At 46.1% G+C, this 22971-nt stretch overlaps 1 protein-coding gene across 1 annotated transcript in view; it reads right to left on the reverse strand.

Annotated features, from left to right (window-relative positions):
* The window catches only part of LOC134969093 (synaptotagmin-A-like), a 166435-nt gene that overhangs the window by 33492 nt on the left and 109972 nt on the right, over window positions 1-22971 (reverse strand). Inside the window, 1 exon segment of the mRNA XM_063944802.1 lies at window positions 11299-11418. Coding sequence (XP_063800872.1) covers window positions 11299-11418 — 120 coding nt within the window.

Here is a 22971-nt window from a genome sequence, read left to right on the forward strand (position 1 = left end):
TATACATTATGCCACACAGTAATGCCACTTACACATTATGACACACACAGTAATGCCTCTTATAACATTATACCACACAATAGTTATGCCCCTTACACATTATGTCACATTATGATTAGCTTGCGGTCCATGAGCTACGATTTGCTTGTGGATGGCTCCAGATTCAAAATTATGGTGTCGTTGTCTTACACATGGCCAGTGCACCACCTATAAGCAGCTAGCACGTAAAACAAAAATGTGTACCTGTACTGGAGCAAAAATGCATTTTATATATATATATATATATATATATATATATATACACATACATACATACACACACATACATACATACACACACACACACACACACACACACACACACACACACACACCTTTTTATAATACAGAATATCCATTTCATTAGAAAGTGAGTGCCTATTATTCTTTCTATGATTAAAGTTGCAAATGCTAGCTACACCCCTTCGTATATATTGATTTTGTGTAACGTATATAGTAGTCGAAGTGGAAATGTTGATGTGGGGGTATGGAAAAGTGATGATTGCAATTATGCATGTGCCTCTGGAAAAGGGGGCATGGCCTTCAGTGTAGTTTACAATACCATATACCCCTTATACACATTATATACCACAATAGTAGGACCCCTTATTCTATCTAGTACTGGTGCCCCTTTCACATTATACCACACGGTATGAGCCGAAATTCAAATTATACCACACATTATGAGATGAAAATCACATTTATAGCACACAGTATGAGCCGAAATTTACTTATACCACACAGTATGAGTCGAAATTCACATTATAGCACACGGTATGAGACGAAATTCACATTATAGCACACGGTATGAGACGAAATTCACATTATAGCACACGGTATGAGCCGAAATTCACATTATAGCACACGGTATGAGCCGAATTCACATTATAGCACACGGAATAGACAAAATTCAAGGAGAGTGACAGCAGGGACATAGGGACAGGGAAAGTGACAGCAGGGACATAGGAACAGGGAGAGTGACAGAGGGACAGGGAAAGTGACAGCAGGGACATAGGGACAAGGAGAGTGACAGAGAGAGGGATAGCAAGGGCATACAGTAGGGACTAGGGAGAGAGAAAGGCAGCAGGGTAAGCAATGGCGTAACTTCAGCTCAATTGCCCAGAGGCAAGAAAAATGTTGTTCCCCCCTTTGCAAAAAATTATTTGTATTTTACGGACTTTTTGCCCTGTGCGAGTGATAACCCCCTTCCCCTGTGTGAGCCATGCACCCCCCCCCCCCCCCCCCCCCAAACACACACTTCTTCTGTGTGAGTAATATCACCCTCTTCCTTCTTTTCTGAGCCATGTCCCCCTTCCTACTGTGTGAGACACAGAGACAGAGAGAGGGAGAGACTGGGAAAGAGAGAAAGAGATGAGGGAGAGACATGGAGAATGAGACAGAGATAAGGAGAGAGAGAAGTGAGGGAGAGACGCAGAGACAGGGAGAGGGGAAGAGAGATGAGGGAGAGAGAGAGAGAAGAGGGAGGAGGAGAGAGAGACGAGGGAGAGAGAGAGAAGAGGGAGAGAGACGAGGGAGATGAGAGAGATGAACAAGGAAGGGAGAGAGAGAGAGAGAGAGATGAGGGAGGGACAGAGACGAGGGAGAGAGAGATAGAGACAAGGGAGAGAAAGAGGCGGGAGAGAGGGGCGAGGGAGGGGAGACAGAGATAGATGCAGAGACAGGGACACGGAGGGGGTGAGAGACAGTAGAGAGAGACAGGGAGAGACATGGAGACAGGGAGAGACATGGAGACAGAGAAGCGAGGGAGAGGTAGAGAGATGCAGAGACAGGGAGAGATACAGGGAGAAGGAGAGAGACAGATGGAGAGAAAGAGGGGGGGAAAGAGACGCGGGAGAGAGACAGGGAGAGGGAGATGGAGATAGGGAGAGAGAGAGAGAAGCCAGGGAGAGAGACGGAAAGGGAGAGAGACAGGGACACAGACAGGGAAAGGGAAATAAAAACAGGGAGACAGAGACGAGGGAGACAGACAGGGAGAGGGGAGGAAGACAGACAGGGAGAGACAGATGGGGAGAGAGAGAAGCGAGGGAAAGGGGGAGAGAGTGAGAGAGACGCAGAGAGGGAGACAGAGAGACAGAGAGAGAGACGCACAGGGATATTAGAGACAGAGGAAGAGAGACGCAGAGACAGGGAGACAGAGCCGGGAGAAAGAGAGAGACAGGGAAAAAGAGGGAACAGCATAGGGAAAGGTGCATGGAACCTTTGCCGCTCTGCGGGACTCGGGGTGATGAAGACGGGCACCATGGGTGCCACACACCGACGCTCCTCCTTATGTGACAGGGCGGCTGTGATCTCACCTCTAGAATTTCCTGCACAAGAGCCGCAAACTTTCTGCACAGTCCACACTTACCCTCCGTCCTTTTATGTGTCCCCACCCAAGAGGGGGTCTTTTAATGACCCCTTCACCCTGCTGTGGTTGGCGGCACAGCGGGTCCGGCACCGGAGCTTTGCTCATTTTGCCCACAGGGGAGTGCCAGACCTAGTTTATATATATATATATATATATATATATATATATATATATATATATATACACACACACACACAAACACACATATACTCAAGTTCAGAATCTGGTAATCCCTTTACATCTACATGGATAGTGAAACTGGTAGCCCAGTGGGTCCCACATTCTGATCTTGAGTATAATATACATAAAATATATATATATATATATATATATATATATACACACATACACACACATACATATATACATACACACTATATATATATTATATATATACATACACACACATACTGAGCATGCAGTGGCAGGAGGCGGAGCCGGCCAGGGTCAGGCAACTACAACTAAAGGGTGCCAGGAGCAGGAGGGCTGCCAACAGTTGGTGGCAAACGGCAACGGCTGAAGGCGCATGGAAGGCCGGGCAACAATCGGACCTCCCTGCCTACATCTCCAGGGGGAGGAAGGAGAGAATGCTGCTGCTGCTGCCTGTCCGTATTTAGGACACAGCAGCATCGCGCTGCTGCTCCTGCTTGTTGCCGGTGTCCATCAGCAGAGGGGGCGCCGGCAGACGCAGCTCACCCTGGCCGGGGGTGACTGATAGTGGTGGCTGTGGCTGGTTAGACCCGCACTGCGGCCGCCGCTAGCCAGCCCTGCACATGAAGATTTTTGTTAGAACTAATTCAGGAGCGGAGTGCTGCCCTCCAGTGGCCGGCGCTCATAGGCAGCTGCCTAAAGCTGCCTAATGGTAGCGCCGGCCCTGCTCACACCCTCCTTACTCTTAGAGACATCAGGCAGCCATTAGAGCTCTGCAGGTCTCTGGGAATGTTGGGGTCTGGTCTCCCCGTGTACCTCTCAGTCAGGTTATACAGAGCGCTGCATCCTACCAGCTTTCTCATACAAGCTGAGTAGTTGATATCAGTGCCCACTGCAGTTAAACTGTTATGTCTGCATTGTATGTGGCTTATGCTAGTGCTGCTGTCTGTACTTCTCTCTCACTGTACATGTACCACTTTCCCTGTATCTTTTACTTTCATTAACCCTTGAATACTGGTTTACCACACATTACAAATTGTTGCATTTGTGTAGGGTCACTGTTACATTTTTTGCTCGTTACACTTCTGCACATTTCCATATTGTGTGTGTACATACCTGGCAGTTATGTCTAACAAAGCCAAAGGGAGCAAAACAAGCTGGGACACCCACTTTAGTATCATGTAAACCATGTAACACAGAAGTTTTACCTCAGGATTTATTGCAGGATTGCCAGTGCATTACTTGCTATGCACCCCCGTGTCCTTCAGCACTCCCAGCTCCAGTACAAGAACACCCATGGGCTGCTTTTTCTGACATGCTGGCTAAATTTGTGGAACAGAGGGCTACCTCAGGCATAGCTCCCTCTAGAGGCTTACCACAGCCATTACCGGGTTACCACAAACATTACAGCCATTACAGGGCTTACCACATATATTACAGCCTGTTTATCAGCCTATAGCAGCCCTGCCTTTTCATCCTCCATGGTTGGAAATATATTCAAACTCAGTGCAGAGTCTAGCTGCTTCATCTACTGAATTTCAGAATATGTTACAGGGCCAGGTAGCATTGCCTACACCAGCACCTACGGCCATTACATGTACTGTGCCATCTTCACAGTCCACACCACTTTCGGACTCAGAAGAATCTTCTATGGCAGTAGATCAGGCGGAGGGTTCTGATGCAGGCTCTCCCTGAGGGGAGGATGAAGTGTAGTCAATATTTAATGTGGCAGCTTTAATCAGGGCGATCAAATTCTCTCTACAACTAGAAAATATTTAACTGGCCCGTAAAACGAAAAATCCTTTGTGTAAACAACAGAAGGTAGTAGTAGCAGAGTTTCCACACTCGGATCATTTCTCTGAATCTATGGATGAGGCATGGAAAACTCAGATAAAGAAATTTACGGTTCCTAAAAGGCTGAGCTCCTTTTAACTGTTGCCAAAGACTGATTGTTTCAAATGGAAAAATCCACCTGCAGTGGATACTCATGTGACACTTTTAATTAGAAGTTCTATTCTGCCAACACCTACTACGTCCTCCCTTGAGGACCTGCCGGATAGATAATTGGACGGGCGTCTTAAATCTGTATACAGATGGAGCCACGCTAATCGTGTCTCCATCTGTGCCACTGTGCGTCTGCCAAGGTGCACCTTTCGCAGTGTCTGGGGCAAATGTGCATGTGAGATGCACACACACCCCATTCACTGCAATGGGAGCATCTCTGTGCACTGCACTCCCATAGTGTGGCTAGGCGCTGAATCGCCTAGTCACACCGGAAGTGCGCGTCTGCGATGGAGTCGCAGCAGATGAGCATGGTTCCATCTGTATTCGCTTACAGGTGCCAAAGCCAGACCTGCAAAGGCTACAGCCTGGGTAGGTAAAGCGATTGAAAACTGGGCTGAGGCACTTGAAAACAGTTCTCAATCTGATCCTACCGTGAAACAGGTGACACTGTTAGCCAACATCAGAGATGCTGCATATTACATTGGAGAGGCTGCTTTGGATACTGCTCTCCTATCCTCTAAACAAGCTTTGTCTTCTTCTGAGGAAGGACATCGCATTCTTTGGCTGCATTTTTGGAAAGCGGATTCTGGTGCTAAGAAAGCCTAAGAATCACTCCCATACACCTGCAAATTTATTTTTGGTAGTCGGAGAGGGAAAGGAGAGACTATCTTTTTTGGGGCACTCTAGCTATATTTAAAATGTAACTTTTATTAAGTTTTTCTAGTAAAATAAGATAGGAAAAATATTTTAAAGGTTTAGAAACCCACAGTACAGGAAGACGTGTGGATGAAGTAATTGTGCTCACAGTGGAAATATAAGGAAATATAATACAGTATGTGTTAAATTTGACCAATCAATAGGTAATTAATTTCACTTATTTGACATGCTAAATTGCATGATATCGTCCCTTGACAGTCCAAAGACTCTTTCTGCTGGATGTAAGGAGATAATACTAAATTGACAAGTTGTATCAGCTTGCTGTGCAGAGAAAGCAATGTTAAGGTGCGTACACACAATGAGATTTGTGCTTATAATTTTGACTATATAGTCAAAATAGCAAGAAAGTTTAGTATAAATTGCACATGCGATGCTGATGCGCGGCTTGGCATCGCAAGGAAATATAGTGTGTGTCAGAGCAGGGCCGTCTTTTCGTATGGGCTCAATGGGCTCTTGCCCAAGGGCCCCAGGAGTTTAAGGGCCCTAGGCTGATAGCTGAGGGTCCCCTCTTTCCAGGGGTACCAGATTTTTGAAAATCGGCCCTGGGGAACCAGAGATATCTGACTTGAAAGCAGAGCTCCCCATCCGAGCCTGTTAATTGCTCTTTCCAGTCAGATATCTCAGGTTCTGTCTGATTTAGAGATTGTCTGAGGGTATAATCCAAAAGCTGTGACTCTCCCCTTTTGGTGGACACTGGCAAATTGTTTCTACTATGCCCAGAACCAGAGATATCAGCCTTCAAGCAGCTGGTCCCTGCTCCAGCTCCACACGCCTAATATGCAGTCTTATATTTTCGTTGGTGGATTGCTCTGGCTCCTGAACTCTGATCCCCAAGTCCCCAGTACCTCCTGAAAGGTTGGACTCTCTATTTTTCCCCCAATCTAAGCTAAGAAATATATTTTCAGGAACTTGAGATATCTGCAGTCAAGCAATCTGCCCCCCCACCAGAAAATGATAAATATTAAGCCCACTCCACTTTCCACCCCTCCCCTACGTATTAAACACCCCCTAACACCCTGGAAGTCATGTACCAGGGCCCCTTCATTCAGCCTAATGCCCCCTTCTACAGTTTAGCCCCATCTGGGCAGTAAAGGAGTAATTAGCAGAAATTACTGCTCCAGGTCCTACATGTTAACACCCTCTACCGCCCATGGGACATCAAAGCTGCCGCTGATAGCAACCCCCACCCGTAATGCTGGAGGATGGGTAGGGGGCCCAGTGCATTGCTGTGCCCAGGGGCCTACACTGCTGTTAAGACGGCCCTGTGTCAGAGTTGATACTGACTAGATCGGAGGTTCAAGCCTCTGGGCAGTTTCTAGTCAATATCATCAGTCAACCAGAACTGCATCATGTGTGCGCCCCTGTACACAATTCTGTAGAGATAAAGCACAAAACAGAGAAGGAAAAATATAGGAATGGTCACTTTTCATCTGACTTAGTAGCCATTTAGTATTTGTAAGCAGTTGATACTATTTTGTTACACAGAAAGCAAAATGTGTGCACCTTGGTGAATTGGTAACAGTGTAATCACTAGGCTTATAGATATAATTCTTGTCAATTTGTTTAAGAGCCACAAAAGGATATAATTTTTTACATGGCATAAAACTGGACAGCCAGTTCTCTGAAAACAAATTTAAATTTATTACCGTATCTGATTTTTAAGGTTAATAGACTCCTAGCCTTTCTGCAGGCAGGCCTCACCATGTGCCTATGCCGGACTACTCTGAAGGTGCTGGTTTCTGCCCTGTAAGTTTGGTTTCAGAGAATACCGACTCCACTATCAGATGTCCGTGCATATATGCAGGGAGTACTTTGAATACAACCTCCCTTTGTGCCTCCAGTGGCTTCTTGGGATCTAGCCTTGGTTCTTTGGGCCTTACAACACCCTCCCTTTGAATTGTTAGATACAGTTGACTTCAAATGGTTGAATGCAAAAACTCTTCCTCTTGGCATTTGCTTCAGCCCATAGAGTTACTGACCTGGGGCCACTCTCCTGTAGTTGCTACTTTTTTTATTTTACATCAGGACACAGCGGTCCTTTGTACAAAACAGGGATACCTACCTGTGGTGGTCTCCAAGTTTCATATAAATGTGGTACAAGCCCTCCAAGGAGAGGAAGTTTCACTGGACATGGTCTGTGCTCTGAAAATATACATGGCACGTACCATTAAAAAGATGGATTCCTTATTCATTCTCTCAGGGGAGGCCAGCCAATAAACAAAGATTGGCACGTTGGCTCCACATGACCATCTCACAGGCTTACATGCAGGCTGATTTTCCAGTTCCTAGTAGTCTCTGCTCATTCTACTCGCTCTGTGGGTTCTTCATGGCAGCCCACCGTGGCGGATCTTAGAACTATTCAAGGTCTTCTGCGCACATGTTTCTTCAGTTCTATGCCTTTGATACATTTGCCTCTAAGGATGCATCATTCGGCCACAATGTCCTCCTTTCAGCTTGGGAGGCCTCAATGTCCTCCACAATGTCCTCCTTTCAATGTCCTCCTCCCTATTACAACTGCTTTGGGACATCCCATCATTAAGGACACCATAGACCATTTTGGTAAAATCTTACCTTTGTTAACTCTTTCTTTAAGGTCCATGGGATCCACAGGGCGCCTACCCTGAAACACCCAGATTCAATAGGTTACTCTTCTCGGTCACCAGTTCCCTTCTCCTACAAATGAGAGTATGCTTCCTTCTCTCCTCTCCAGCTCCTGCTTTGAGCTTGTTCCCTAACTGAAGTGCCTGAGGTTGGGGGCGGGCTATGAGGGGATACAGACCCCTCTGCATCCTGGAAGGATCTGAAAGCTTTGCTGTTCGGTGCTAGTCCTGGTCTCCCCCATTTACACCCATACTTGACCCTGAGGATCCCATGGACCACGAAAGAAAAAAGTCAACAAAGGTAAGATTTTACTATAACACTTATTTCTATCTCTCATTCGGGGCACGCCAAAATACTGTTAGGTTTTTTTTTTTTTTGTTAACTGTATCTGCAATATTTTTCTTCCTGTTACAACTATGGTTATGGATTAATTTATTATGCCACCATTCATTTTTATGAGGAAAATATGATGGATGTTACGAAATAGCCCTCATACTGTAGAGGAGGCCTTAAAAATTCCTGTTATTAAATTTATCCAGTGTACTGAATAGACTGAAGTTCTTATTCCTGAAGAGTGTTCACCTGTCCTCATAAAGAAGAACCCAGTTTTGTATTTTAGCAATATTATGTTTTTATTTTAATTGTTCTATAATCGCAGCACAAACAGCAGCAGGAATATAAACTGGCAAAGGTCCAGAAATATGTAAATTGTAATCTATAATGCAAACTTGCTGCTGGCAAACAATTATGCAACAGCTAAAACATACAGTAGTTCACAGAATCTTGGCTCACACAAGTCTGTATACTTTGCCAACTTGGTCGAGAGTAAATAGAATAAGAATAAAAGTGCATTTATCAAGTAGAACATAGAAAACTATATAAGATCAAGTAGATTAAAGTTTTCACTGGAACTTAATTTTACAAAACTGACACTGCTATATAATGCATGGGCACAGTTAGTAACAAACCTATTTGTAACAATGGTGCAATGTTCTCTTTCCTATCTTCATGATAAGAAATCATAAGTAAAATGCAAGTATAGGCTTAACCCCTTGATCAAGAATATTAACACTATCCTGTTACATGCTGGATCCTGGGGCCTTGTTACTGGGTCTGGCTATGTATTCTTTGGTCCATCAGGTTCCCTAAGGTGCTACCTCACAGCCCCAACACTGCAAATGGCTGGCACCCTCCCCCGATGTTTCCTATGGCTTCAGTCCATGAGCGCTGCCATCTCGGAATGACATCACTCTGATGTCCAACCAATCAGTGTGCAGCAGGTCACAGGCATGTGATCAGATGGACCAATCACCAGTCTATGCACCTTATTTAAGCCAGGAAGTGCTGGTAGTATATTACCGTTACAACACCTCTTCCATAAGCTACTACCTCTACTCCAATTTCCTGCTCTGCATTCTGCATATCAGATCCTGACTAGCTGCACTAAGATCCCTAACACTGTACATCCTGCAAACCAGCACCTGTGTTCCCACACTGCACATCCTGCAAACCTGTACCAGTGTTCCTACAATGGACATCCTGCAAACCTACACCAGTGACCCTACACTGAAAATCGTGAAAAGCAGCACTTGTCCTCAAGTTCTTGCATATGGGCAATACTGTAAACCTGCACATAGATCCAGCAAAGACTCTACCTGTCAACTCTGTCTGTGTATTCTGCAAACCTGCATTCTGCTCCTGTACCTACACCTCAGATAACCCCTCCTGCACAGCTAACACTGCTCCTCCTACCTGCAATCCAGTCATTGTATTCTTTGTACTGTAGCAGCCTGCCTCCTCATCCTCTAATAGTCCAGATGAGTAACAGCATTATTAGGCCATCCAATTTATCCAATAAACCAGTATGCCAAGCTACCACAAGGGGTCCTGACATTAATCTCAACCCTCCTAGTGTTATGACATTCATTAACATCTTGTGTGACACTAATAATGTAACTGTGTACTGTATATGATAAATACTGTATATACTTTACTGTCCTTGATAGACTAAATTCACAAACTATTTTATCCAAAAAATAAACACTTTTTTTTTAATCATTTTTGTTCTGGGAATACGCTTATATTTCTATTTAGATTATAGTTTTATGGATTCATATTTTAAAAGTCTTAGCCTGCTTATACCTTTGTTATACCATTAAAGAATCAATTGCAAAAAGTTATGTGAATATTGCACTTTTAGAGTTTAGAAAAAAAATACCAAACTCTGTTACATGTGCAATAGGGTTCCTGTCTGAAGGTATCCACAAAGGAAGGCGATAGATGCGTTATATGTATTGCAGCCATTTCTCCCCTTTCCTGAATTACGTTTCCATTTAATTTATCTTTTCGCGACTACACATACATCAAAACCTCTGAACAGAAGCATGGCGCATGAAATTTGCAGGATTGATTGAGCCGCTCAGACACCAGAATGTTTTAGGCATTCCTGGACTGCGAGGTGGCTATTCAGATGCATGAAGAGTTTCAATCATATGGGTGTGTCACAAGAATGGCCTTGGATGTTTAATCCCATACACTGGAGGCCATTCTCTGATTCTGCACCCATTTAGCTGGTGCTTCCAATGGTAGTAATTGTAGATGTAAAAAGCTGACATCCCAGCCCTTGCACATTCAGATGCACAGCTGTAAACCAGAGGAAAGGCTGCTACTACAATTAGCATAATGTCACCAGGGTTGGACTGGGGCACAGGGGAAACCTCCGGTGGTCCCAATGCATGGGGCCTACCTCCTCCTCCTCTAGAGATCAGGTTCCAAACTGTTCAGTTGAATTATACATTATACATATGTTACTTTATACTCCACAGGTCTATGGTGTATTATGTACAGTTCATTGCTGTTATTAATCTGGTACATCATGATGCATGGACTATCAGTATTTACTATATACTATATATATTTATCAATGTGCCCAGACAATGCACTCTCTAATGGTTAGCACTCTGTAGCAGGTGCAGGGCCAGATTAACAATTGAGCAGACGGAGCTACAGCTCCAGGCCTCCACATAAGAATAGGCCCATCATCATGGTAGCAAGATGATCGATAGCCACAAGCTGGCCACAGGTCTGCCATGATTCATAACTAGTAAGACTACATTTGATAGTGTAGGGGTGTACACACCCATATGGCTCTGGTCACACCCACACAGCACTGATCACACCTCCCCTGTTTCTTATAATAGGTCATTGAATATTTTCCACTCCAGGCCCATGTGTACCTTAATCCGGCCCTGTGCATGTGGCCACACCCCCTCTGAAGACCGTCCACACACCTAAACATGGCCCCCTATCACTGCATTCCCCCAGTGAGCCCTTCCTGCCTAAGTCTGACACTGACTATGGCAAAGATGCTAATGCAGTTGCAGCAGCGTCTGAATTTACCCCATTAAGATAACATCTACCTTTGTTTTTTCTTGCAAATCTTCACAAAATTCCATAGTTTCAGAAACTTTAAGATCTTTTAGTGCAATCCTGTATTCTCCAATGAGAGTGTGCCTTGAATACTTGTCAAAATCTTTCACCTGTGTTACAAAACAAAATAGAAGATGTCATTGGATTACTTTTCATTAGAGATTTTTTTTTTTTTACAAATTAATTTACATTTCTAAAAAGTTTCTTCTGTGTTACAATTAAAATAATTTTTAATTCCACCTGAAAAAAAAAATGCCTTTTTCTGTAATTAGAATAAACAAGGTAAAAATAAGATTTTAAACCTACCGGTAAATCTTTTTCTCCTAGTCAGTAGAGGATGCTTGGGACTCCGTAAGGACCATGGGCTATAGACGGGCTCCGCAGGAGACATGGGCACTATAAAGAACTTTAGAATGGGTGTGCACTGGCTCCTCCCTCTACGCTCCTCCTCCAGACCTCAATTAGAAAAACTGTGCCCAGAGGAGATGAACAATGGGGGTCATTCCGAGTTGTTCGTACGCAAGCTGCTTTTAGCAGCTTTGCATACGCTGAGCCGCCGCCTACTGGGAGTGAATCTTAGCATATCAAAATTGCGAACGAAAGATTAGCAGAATTGCGAATAGACACTTCTTAGCAGTTTCTGAGTAGCTCCAGACTTACTCGGCATCTGCGATCAGTTCAGTGCTTGTCGTTCCTGGTTTGACGTCACAAACACACCCAGCGTTCGCCCAGACACTCCTCCGTTTCTCCAGCCACTCCCGCATTTTTCCCAGAAACGGTAGCGTTTTTTCACACACTCCCATAAAACGGCCTGTTTCCGCCCAGAAACACCCACTTCCTGTCAATCACACTCCGATCACCAGAACGAAGAAAAAACCTCGTAATACCGTGAGTAAAATTCCTAACTGCATAGCAAATTTACTTGGCGCAGTCGCACTGCGGACATTGCACATGCGCATTAGCGACTAATCGCTCCGTTGCGAGAAAAAAATACAGAGCGAACAACTCGGAATGACCCCCAATATGAGGAAAGGATTTTGGTAATCTAAGGGCAAGATTCATACCAGCCCACACCATCCACACTGTATTACCTGGACTATACGCAAACCAGTTAACAGTATGAACAAAAAACAGTATCAGCGAAAGACTGATCTCAACTGTAACATAACCCTTATGTAAGCAACAATCCAAGCCTTGCAGATTTTGTCCGCACTAGGGCATCCTCTACGGACTAGGAGAAAAAGATTTACCGGTAGGTTTAAAATCTTATTTTCTCTTACGTCCTAGATGATGCTGGGGACTCCGTAAGGACCATGGGGTTTATACCAAAGCTCCAGACCGGGCGGGAGAGTGCGGACGACTCTGCAGCACCGACTGAGCAAACGCAAGGTCCTCATCAGCCAGGGTATCAAACTTATAGAACTTTACAAAAGTATTTGAACCTGACCAGGTAGCTGCTTGGCAAAGCTGTAAAGCCGAGGCGCCTCGGGCAGCCGCCCAAGATGAGGCCACCTTCCTAGTGGAATGGGCCTTCACTGAATTTGTTAACGGCAATCCCGCCGTAGAATGAGCCTGCTGAATCTTGTTACAGATTCAGCGAGCAATAGTCTGCTTCGCAGCAGAAGCACCAACTTTGTTGGCTGCATACTGGACAAACAGTGCTTCTGTTTTCCTAATTTGAGCCGTCCTGGCTACATAGATTTTTAAGGCCCTGAATCCTCCAAGTCACCCGTAGCCACAGGCACCACAATAGGTTGGTTCATATGAAATGAAGAAACCACCTTAGGCAAAAATTGAGGACGAGTCCTCAACTCTGCTCTATCCACGTGGAAGGTCAAATAGGGGTCTTGTGAGATAAGGCCGCCAATTCGGACACCCGCCTTGCAGATGCCAAGGCCAACAACATGACCACCTTCCAAGTGAGAAATATCAATTCAACCGTTTGAAGAGGTTCAAACCAGTGAGACTTCAGGAACCGTAACATCACGTTAAGGTCCCAGGGTGCCACAGGGGGCACAAAAGGAGGCTGGATGTGCAGAACTCCCTTTACAAAGGTCTGGACTTCTGGGAGGGAAGCCAATTCCCTCTGAAAGAAAATAGATAGGGCCGAAATCTGTACCTTAATGGAGCCCAATTTTAGGCCCATATCCACTCCTGTCTGTAGAAAGTGGAGAAAACGGCCCAGATGGAAATCTTCTATAGGAGCATTCTTGGCTTCACACCAAGAAACATATTTCCTCCAGATACAGTGATAATGTTTTGCCGTCACCTCCTTCCTAGCCTTTATCAGAGTAGGGATGACCTCCTCCGGAATACCTTTCCCAGCTAGGATGCGGCGTTCAACCGCCATGCCGTCAAACGTAACCGCGGTAAGTCTTGGAACACGCAGGGCCCCTGTTGTAACAGGTCCTCCCTGAGAGGAAGAGGCCATGGATCTTCTGTGAGCATCTCCTGAAGATCTGAATACCAGGCCCTTCGAGGCCAATCTGGAACAATGAGGATTGTTCTCACTCTTTCTTGTCTTATGATTCTCAATATTTTTGAGATGAGAGGAAGAGGGGGGGACACATAGACCGACTGAAACACCCAAGGTGTCACCAGGGCGTCCACCGCTACTGCCTGAGGGTCCCTTGACCTGGCACAATACCTCCGAAGCGTCTTGTTGAGGCGTGACGCCATCATGTCTGTGTGAGGAATTCCCCAAAGACTTATTATCTCTGCAAAAACGTCTTGATGAAGTCCCCACTCTCCTGGATGGAGATCGTGTCTGCTGAGGAAGTCTGCCTCCCAGTTGTCCACTCCCGGAATGAAGACCGCTGACAGAGCGCTTACGTGATTTTCCGCCCAGCGAAGAATCATGGTGGCTTCCGCCATTGCCACTCTGCTCCTTGTCCCGCCTTGGCGGTTTACATGAGCTACGGCTGTGACGTTTTCTGATTGGATCAGAACCGGTAGGTCGCTAAGAAGATTCTCCGCTTGTCGTAGGCCGTTGTACATGGCCCTCAATTCCAGTACGTTGATGTGTAGACAAGCCTCCTGGCTTGATCATAGGCCCTGAAAACTTCTTCCTTGTGTGACTGCTCCCCATCCTTGGAGGCTCGCGTCCGTGGTCACCAGAACCCAGTCTTGAATGTAGAGATGAGCGGGTTCGGTTTCTCTGAATCCGAACCCGCCCGAACTTCATGGTTTTTTTCACGGGTCCGAGCAGACTCGGATCCTCCCGCCTTGCTCGGTTAACCCGAGCGCGCCCGAACGTCATCATGACGCTGTCGGATTCTCGCGAGACTCGGATTCTATATAAGGAGCCGCGCGTCGCCGCCATTTTCACACGTGCATTGAGATTGATAGGGAGAGGACGTGGCTGGCGTCCTCTCCATTTAGATTAGAAGAGAGAGAGAGAGAGAGAGAGATTGACCTGATTTACTGGAGCTTAGGAGTACTGTAGAAGTGTAGAGAGTGCAGAGTTTACTAGTGACTGATCACAGTGACCACCAGACAGTGCAGTTTTATTTAATATATCCGTTCTCTGCCTGAAAAAAACGATACACACAGTGACTCAGTCACATACCATATCTGTGTGCACTGCTCAGCCCAGTGTGCTGCATCATCTATGTATATATATCTGACTGTGCTCAGCTCACACAGCTTATAATTGTGGGGGAGACTGGGGAGCACTGCAGTGCCAGTTATAGGTTATAGCAGGAGCCAGGAGTACATATTATATTAAAATTTAAACAGTGCACACTTTTGCTGCAGGAGTGCCACTGCCAGTGTGACTGACCAGTGACCTGACCACACTGACCACCAGTATAGTTAGTAGTATACTATATTGTGATTGCCTGAAAAAGTTAAACACTCGTCGTGTGACTTCACTTGTGTGGTGTTTTTTTTTTTATTCTATAAAAAACTCATTCTGCTGACAGACAGTGTCCAGCAGGTCCGTCATTATATAATATATACCTGTCCGGCTGCAGTAGTGATATATATATATTTTTTATATCATTATTTATCATCCAGTCGCAGCAGACACAGTACGGTAGTTCACGGCTGTAGCTACCTCTGTGTCGGCACTCGGCAGTCCATCCATAATTGTATACCACCTACCCGTGGTTTTTTTTTCTTTCTTCTTTATACATACATACTACTACATCTCTTTATCAACCAGTCTATATTAGCAGCAGACACAGTACAGTACGGTAGTCCACGGCTGTAGCTACCTCTGTGTCGGCACTCGGCAGTCCGTCCATAATTGTATACCACCTACCCGTGGTTTTTTTTTCTTTCTTCTTTATACATACATACTACTACATCTCTTTATCAACCAGTCTATATTAGCAGCAGACACAGTACAGTACGGTAGTTCACGGCTGTAGCTACCTCTGTGTCGGCACTCGGCAGTCCGTCCATAATTGTATACCACCTACCCGTGGTTTTTTTTTCTTTCTTCTTTATACATACATACTACTACATCTCTTTATCAACCAGTCTATATTAGCAGCAGACACAGTACAGTACGGTAGTCCACGGCTGTAGCTACCTCTGTGTCGGCACTCGGCAGTCCGTCCATAATTGTATACCACCTACCCGTGGTTTTTTTTTCTTTCTTCTTTATACATACATACTACTACATCTCTTTATCAACCAGTCTATATTAGCAGCAGACACAGTACAGTACGGTAGTTCACGGCTGTAGCTACCTCTGTGTCGGCACTCGGCAGTCCGTCCATAATTGTATACCACCTACCCGAGGTTTTTTTTTCTTTCTTCTTTATACATACTACTACATCTCTTTATCAACCAGTCTATATTAGCAGCAGACACAGTACAGTACGGTAGTCCACGGCTGTAGCTACCTCTGTGTCGGCACTCGGCAGTCCGTCCATAATTGTATACCACCTACCCGTGTTTTTTTTTTCTTTCTTCTTTATACATACATACTACTACATATCTTTATCAACCAGTCTATATTAGCAGCAGACACAGTACAGTACGGTAGTTCACGGCTGTAGCTACCTCTGTGTCGGCACTCGGCAGTCCGTCCATAATTGTATACCACCTACCCGTGGTTTTTTTTTCTTTCTTCTTTATACATACATACTACTACATCTCTTTAATCAACCAGTCTATATTAGCAGCAGACACAGTACAGTACGGTAGTTCACGGCTGTAGCTACCTCTGTGTCGGCACTCGGCAGTCCGTCCATAATTGTATACCACCTACCCGTGGTTTTTTTTTCTTTCTTCTTTATACATACATACATACTACTACATCTCTTTATCAACCAGTCTATATTAGCAGCAGACACAGTACAGTACGGTAGTCCACGGCTGTAGCTACCTCTGTGTCGGCACTCGGCAGTCCGTCCATAATTGTATACCACCTACCCGTGGTTTTTTTTTCTTTCTTCTTTATACATACATACTACTACATATCTTTATCAACCAGTCTATATTAGCAGCAGACACAGTACAGTACGGTAGTCCACGGCTGTAGCTACCTCTGTGTCGGCACTCGGCAGTCCGTCCATAATTGTATACCACCTACCCGTGGTTTTTTTTTCTTTCTTCTTTATACATACATACTACTACATCTCTTTATCAACCAGTCTATATTAGCAGCAGACACAGTACAGTACGGTAGTTCACGGCTGTAGCTACCTCTGTGTCGGCACTCGGCAGTCCATCCATAATTGTATACTAGTATCCATCCATCTCCATTGTTTACCTGAGGTGCCTTTTAGTTGTGCCTATTAAAATATGGAGAACAAAAATGTTGAGGTTCCAAAATTAGGGAAAGATCAAGATCCACTTCCACCTCGTGCTGAAGCTGCTGCCACTAGTCATGGCCGAGACGATGAAATGCCAGCAACGTCGTCTGCCAAGGCCGATGCCCAATGTCATAGTACAGAGCATGTCAAATCCAAAACACCAAATATCAGTAAAAAAAGGACTCCAAAACCTAAAATAAAATTGTCGGAGGAGAAGCGTAAACTTGCCAATATGCCATTTACCACACGGAGTGGCAAGGAACGGCTGAGGCCCTGGCCTATGTTCATGGCTAGTGGTTCAGCTTCACATGAGGATGGAGGCACTCAGCCTCTCGCTAGAAAAATGAAAAGACTCAAGCTGGCAAAAGCAGTAGCACCGCAAAGAACTGTGCGTTCTTCGAAATCCCAAATCCACAAGGAGAGTCCAATTGTGTCGGTTGCGATGCCTGACCTTCCCAACACTGGACGTGAAGAGCATGCGCCTTCCACCATTTGCACGCCCCCTGCAAGTGCTGGAAGGAGCACCCGCAGTCCAGTTCCTGATAGTCAGATTGAAGATGTCAGTGTTGAAGTACACCAGGATGAGGAGGATATGGGTGTTGCTGGCGCTGGGGAGGAAATTGACCAGGAGGATTCTGATGGTGAGGTGGTTTGTTTAAGTCAGGCACCCGGGGAGACACCTGTTGTCCGTGGGAGGAATATGGCCGTTGACATGCCTGGTGAAAATACCAAAAAAATCAGCTCTTCGGTGTGGAGGTATTTCAACAGAAATGCGGACAACAGGTGTCAAGCCGTGTGTTCCCTTTGTCAAGCTGTAATAAGTAGGGGTAAGGACGTTAACCACCTCGGAACATCCTCCCTTATACGTCACCTGCAGCGCATTCATAATAAGTCAGTGACAAGTTCAAAAACTTTGGGTGACAGCGGAAGCAGTCCACTGACCAGTAAATCCCTTCCTCTTGTAACCAAGCTCACGCAAACCACCCCACCAACTCCCTCAGTGTCAATTTCCTCCTTCCCCAGGAATGCCAATAGTCCTGCAGGCCATGTCACTGGCAATTCTGATGATTCCTCTCCTGCCTGGGATTCCTCCGATGCATCCTTGCGTGTAACGCCTACTGCTGCTGGCGCTGCTGTTGTTGCTGCTGGGAGTCGATGGTCATCCCAGAGGGGAAGTCGTAAGACCACTTTTACTACTTCCACCAAGCAATTGACTGTCCAACAGTCCTTTGCGAGGAAGATGAAATATCACAGCAGTCATCCTACTGCAAAGCGGATAACTGAGGCCTTGGCATCCTGGGTGGTGAGAAACGTGGTTCCGGTATCCATCATTACTGCAGAGCCAACTAGAGACTTGTTGGAGGTACTGTGTCCCCGGTACCAAATACCATCTAGGTTCCATTTCTCTAGGCAGGCGATACCGAAAATGTACACAGACCTCAAAAAAAGAGTCACCAGTGTCCTAAAAAATGCAGCTGTACCCAATGTCCACTTAACCACGGACATGTGGACAAGTGGAGCAGGGCAGGGTCAGGACTATATGACTGTGACAGCCCACTGGGTAGATGTATGGACTCCCGCCGCAAGAACAGCAGCGGCGGCACCAGTAGCAGCATCTCGCAAACGCCAACTCTTTCCTAGGCAGGCTACGCTTTGTATCACCGCTTTCCAGAATACGCACACAGCTGAAAACCTCTTACGGCAACTGAGGAAGATCATCGCGGAATGGCTTACCCCAATTGGACTCTCCTGTGGATTTGTGGCATCGGACAACGCCAGCAATATTGTGTGTGCATTAAATATGGGCAAATTCCAGCACGTCCCATGTTTTGCACATACCTTGAATTTGGTGGTGCAGAATTATTTAAAAAACGACAGGGGCGTGCAAGAGATGCTGTCGGTGGCCAGAAGAATTGCGGGACACTTTCGGCGTACAGGCACCACGTACAGAAGACTGGAGCACCACCAAAAACTACTGAACCTGCCCTGCCATCATCTGAAGCAAGAAGTGGTAACGAGGTGGAATTCAACCCTCTATATGCTTCAGAGGTTGGAGGAGCAGCAAAAGGCCATTCAAGCCTATACAATTGAGCACGATATAGGAGGTGGAATGCACCTGTCTCAAGCGCAGTGGAGAATGATTTCAACGTTGTGCAAGGTTCTGATGCCCTTTGAACTTGCCACACGTGAAGTCAGTTCAGACACTGCCAGCCTGAGTCAGGTCATTCCCCTCATCAGGCTTTTGCAGAAGAAGCTGGAGACATTGAAGGAGGAGCTAACACGGAGCGATTCCGCTAGGCATGTGGGACTTGTGGATGGAGCCCTTAATTCGCTTAACAAGGATTCACGGGTGGTCAATCTGTTGAAATCAGAGCACTACATTTTGGCCACCATGCTTGATCCTAGATTTAAAGCCTACCTTGGATCTCTCTTTCCGGCAGACACAAGTCTGCTGGGGTTGAAAGACCTGCTGGTGACAAAATTGTCAAGTCAAGCGGAACGCGACCTGTCAACATCTCCTCCTTCACATTCTCCCGCAACTGGGGGTGCGAGGAAAAGGCTCAGAATTCCGAGCCCACCCGCTGGCGGTGATGCAGGGCAGTCTGGAGCGACTGCTGATGCTGACATCTGGTCCGGACTGAAGGACCTGACAACGATTACGGACATGTCGTCTACTGTCACTGCATATGATTCTCTCACCATTGAAAGAATGGTGGAGGATTATATGAGTGACCGCATCCAAGTAGGCACGTCACACAGTCCATACTTATACTGGCAGGAAAAAGAGGCAATTTGGAGGCCCTTGCACAAACTGGCTTTATTCTACCTAAGTTGCCCTCCCACAAGTGTGTACTCCGAAAGAGTGTTTAGTGCCGCCGCTCACCTTGTCAGCAATCGGCGTACGAGGTTACATCCAGAAAATGTGGAGAAGATGATGTTCATTAAAATGAATTATAATCAATTCCTCCGCGGAGACATTGACCAGCAGCAATTGCCTCCACAAAGTACACAGGGAGCTGAGGTGGTGGATTCCAGTGGGGACGAATTGATAATCTGTGAGGAGGGGGATGTACACGGTGATATATCGGAGGATGATGATGAGGTGGACATCTTGCCTCTGTAGAGCCAGTTTGTGCAAGGAGAGATTAATTGCTTCTTTTTTGGGGGGGGTCCAAACCAACCCGTCATATCAGTCACAGTCGTGTGGCAGACCCTGTCACTGAAATTATGGGTTGGTTAAAGTGTGCATGTCCTGTTTTGTTTATACAACATAAGGGTGGGTGGGAGGGCCCAAGGACAATTCCATCTTGCACCTCTTTTTTCTTTGATTTTTCTTTGCGTCATGTGCTGTTTGGGGAGGGTTTTTTGGAAGGGACATCCTGCGTGACACTGCAGTGCCACTCCTAAATGGGCCCGGTGTTTGTGTCGGCCACTAGGGTCGCTTATCTTACTCACACAGTCAGCTACCTCATTGCGCCTCTTTTTTTCTTTGCGTCATGTGCTGTTTGGGGAGGGTTTTTTGGAAGGGCCATCCTGCGTGACACTGCAGTGCCACTCCTAGATGGGCCCGGTGTTTGTGTCGGCCACTAGGGTCGCTAATCTTACTCACACAGCTACCTCATTGCGCCTCTTTTTTTCTTTGCGTCATGTGCTGTTTGGGGAGGGTTTTTTGGAAGGGACATCCTGCGTGACACTGCAGTGCCACTCCTAAATGGGCCCGGTGTTTGTGTCGGCCACTACGGTCGCTAATCTTACTCACACAGCTACCTCATTGCGCCTCTTTTTTTCTTTGCGTCATGTGCTGTTTGGGGATGGTTTTTTGGAAGGGACATCCTGCGTGACACTGCAGTGCCACTCCTAGATGGGCCCGGTGTTTGTGTCGGCCACTAGGGTCGCTAATCTTACTCACACAGCTACCTCATTGCGCCTCTTTTTTTCTTTGAGTCATGTGCTGTTTGGGGAGTGTTTTTTGGAAGGGACATCCTGCGTGACACTGCAGTGCCACTCCTAGATGGGCCCGGTGTTTGTGTCGGCCACTAGGGTCGCTAATCTTACTCACACAGCTACCTCATTGCGCCTCTTTTTTTCTTTGCGTCATGTGCTGTTTGGGGAGGGTTTTTTGGAAGGGACATCCTGCGTGACACTGCAGTGCCACTCCTAAATGGGCCCGGTGTTTGTGTCGGCCACTACGGTCGCTAATCTTACTCACACAGCTACCTCATTGCGCCTCTTTTTTTCTTTGCGTCATGTGCTGTTTGGGGAGGGTTTTTTGGAAGGGACATCCTACGTGACACTGCAGTGCCACTCCTAGATGGGCCCGGTGTTTGTGTCGGCCACTAGGGTCGCTAATCTTACTCACACAGCTACCTCATTGCGCCTCTTTTTTTCTTTGCGTCATGTGCTGTTTGGGGAGGGTTTTTTGGAAGGGACATCCTGCGTGACACTGCAGTGCCACTCCTAAATGGGCCCGGTGTTTGTGTCGGCCACTAGGGTCGCTAATCTTACTCACACAGCTACCTCATTGCGCCTCTTTTTTTCTTTGCATCATGTGCTGTTTGGGGAGGGTTTTTTGGAAGGGACATCCTGCGTGACACTGCAGTGCCACTCCTAGATGGGCCAGGTGTTTGTGTCGGCCACTAGGGTCGCTTAGCTTAGTCATCCAGCGACCTTGGTGCAAATTTTAGGACTAAAAATAATATTGTGAGGTGTGAGGTATTCAGAATAGACTGAAAATGAGTGGAAATTATGGTTTTTGAGGTTAATAATAATATGGGATCAAAATGACCCCCAAATTCTATGATTTAAGCTGTTTTTTAGGGTTTTTTGAAAAAAACACCCGAATCCAAAACACACCCGAATCCGACAAAAAAAATTCGGTGAGGTTTTGCCAAAACGCAGTCGAACCCAAAACACTGCCGCGGAACCGAACCCAAAACCAAAACCCGAAAAATTTCAGGCGCTCATCACTACTTGAATGCCGAACCTGCGACCCTCTAGAAGGTGAGCACTTTGCAGCCACCACAGGAGAGACACCCTGGCCCGGGGGGACAGGCTTATTTTCTGATGTATTAGTAGATGGGACCCTGACCACTTGTCTAGGAGGTCCCACTGAAAAGTCCTTGCATGAAACCTGCCGAAGGGGATGGCCTCGTAGGCTGACACCATTTTCCCCAGAACTCGAGTGCATTGATGAACAGACACTCTTTTTAGTTTTAGCAAATCTCTGACCATGTTCTGGAGGTCCTGGGCTTTTTCCACCGGGAGAAAAACCCTCTTCTGTTCCGTGTCCAGAATCATGCCTAGGAATGATAGTCGAGTCGTTGGAATCAATTGTGACTTTGGCAGATTGAGAATCCAACCGTGTTGTTGTAGCACTCTCAGGGAGAGCGACATGCTCTTCTGCAATTGATCTCTCGATCTTGCTTTTATCAGGAGATCGTCCAAGTATGGGATAATTGTGACTCCCTGCCTGCGCAGGAGCACCATCATCTCCGCCATCACCTTGGTGAAAATCCTTGGGGCCGTGGAAAGCCCAAACGGCATCGTCTGAATTGGTAATGACAGTCCCGTACAGCGAATCTCAGGTACGCCTGATGAGGAGGATATATGGGGACATGAAGGTATGCATCCTTTGTCGAGTGACACCATAAAATCCCCCCCTTCCAGACTGGAGATCACAGCCCGGAGCGATTCCATCTTGAATTTGAACTTTTTCAAGTACCGGTTTAGGGATTTTAGAATTAAAATAGGTCTGATCGAACCATCCGGCTTCGGGACCACGAACAGGGTCGAATAGTACCCTTTTCCCTGTTGAACTAGGGGAACCTTGACAATCACTTGCTGTTGATACAGCTTTTGAATTGCAGCTAACACTACTTCCCTCTCTGGGGAAGA

This window comes from Pseudophryne corroboree, chromosome 11 (genome assembly GCF_028390025.1).
Source record: "Pseudophryne corroboree isolate aPseCor3 chromosome 11, aPseCor3.hap2, whole genome shotgun sequence".
NCBI classification, from domain to species: Eukaryota; Metazoa; Chordata; class Amphibia; order Anura; family Myobatrachidae; genus Pseudophryne; species Pseudophryne corroboree.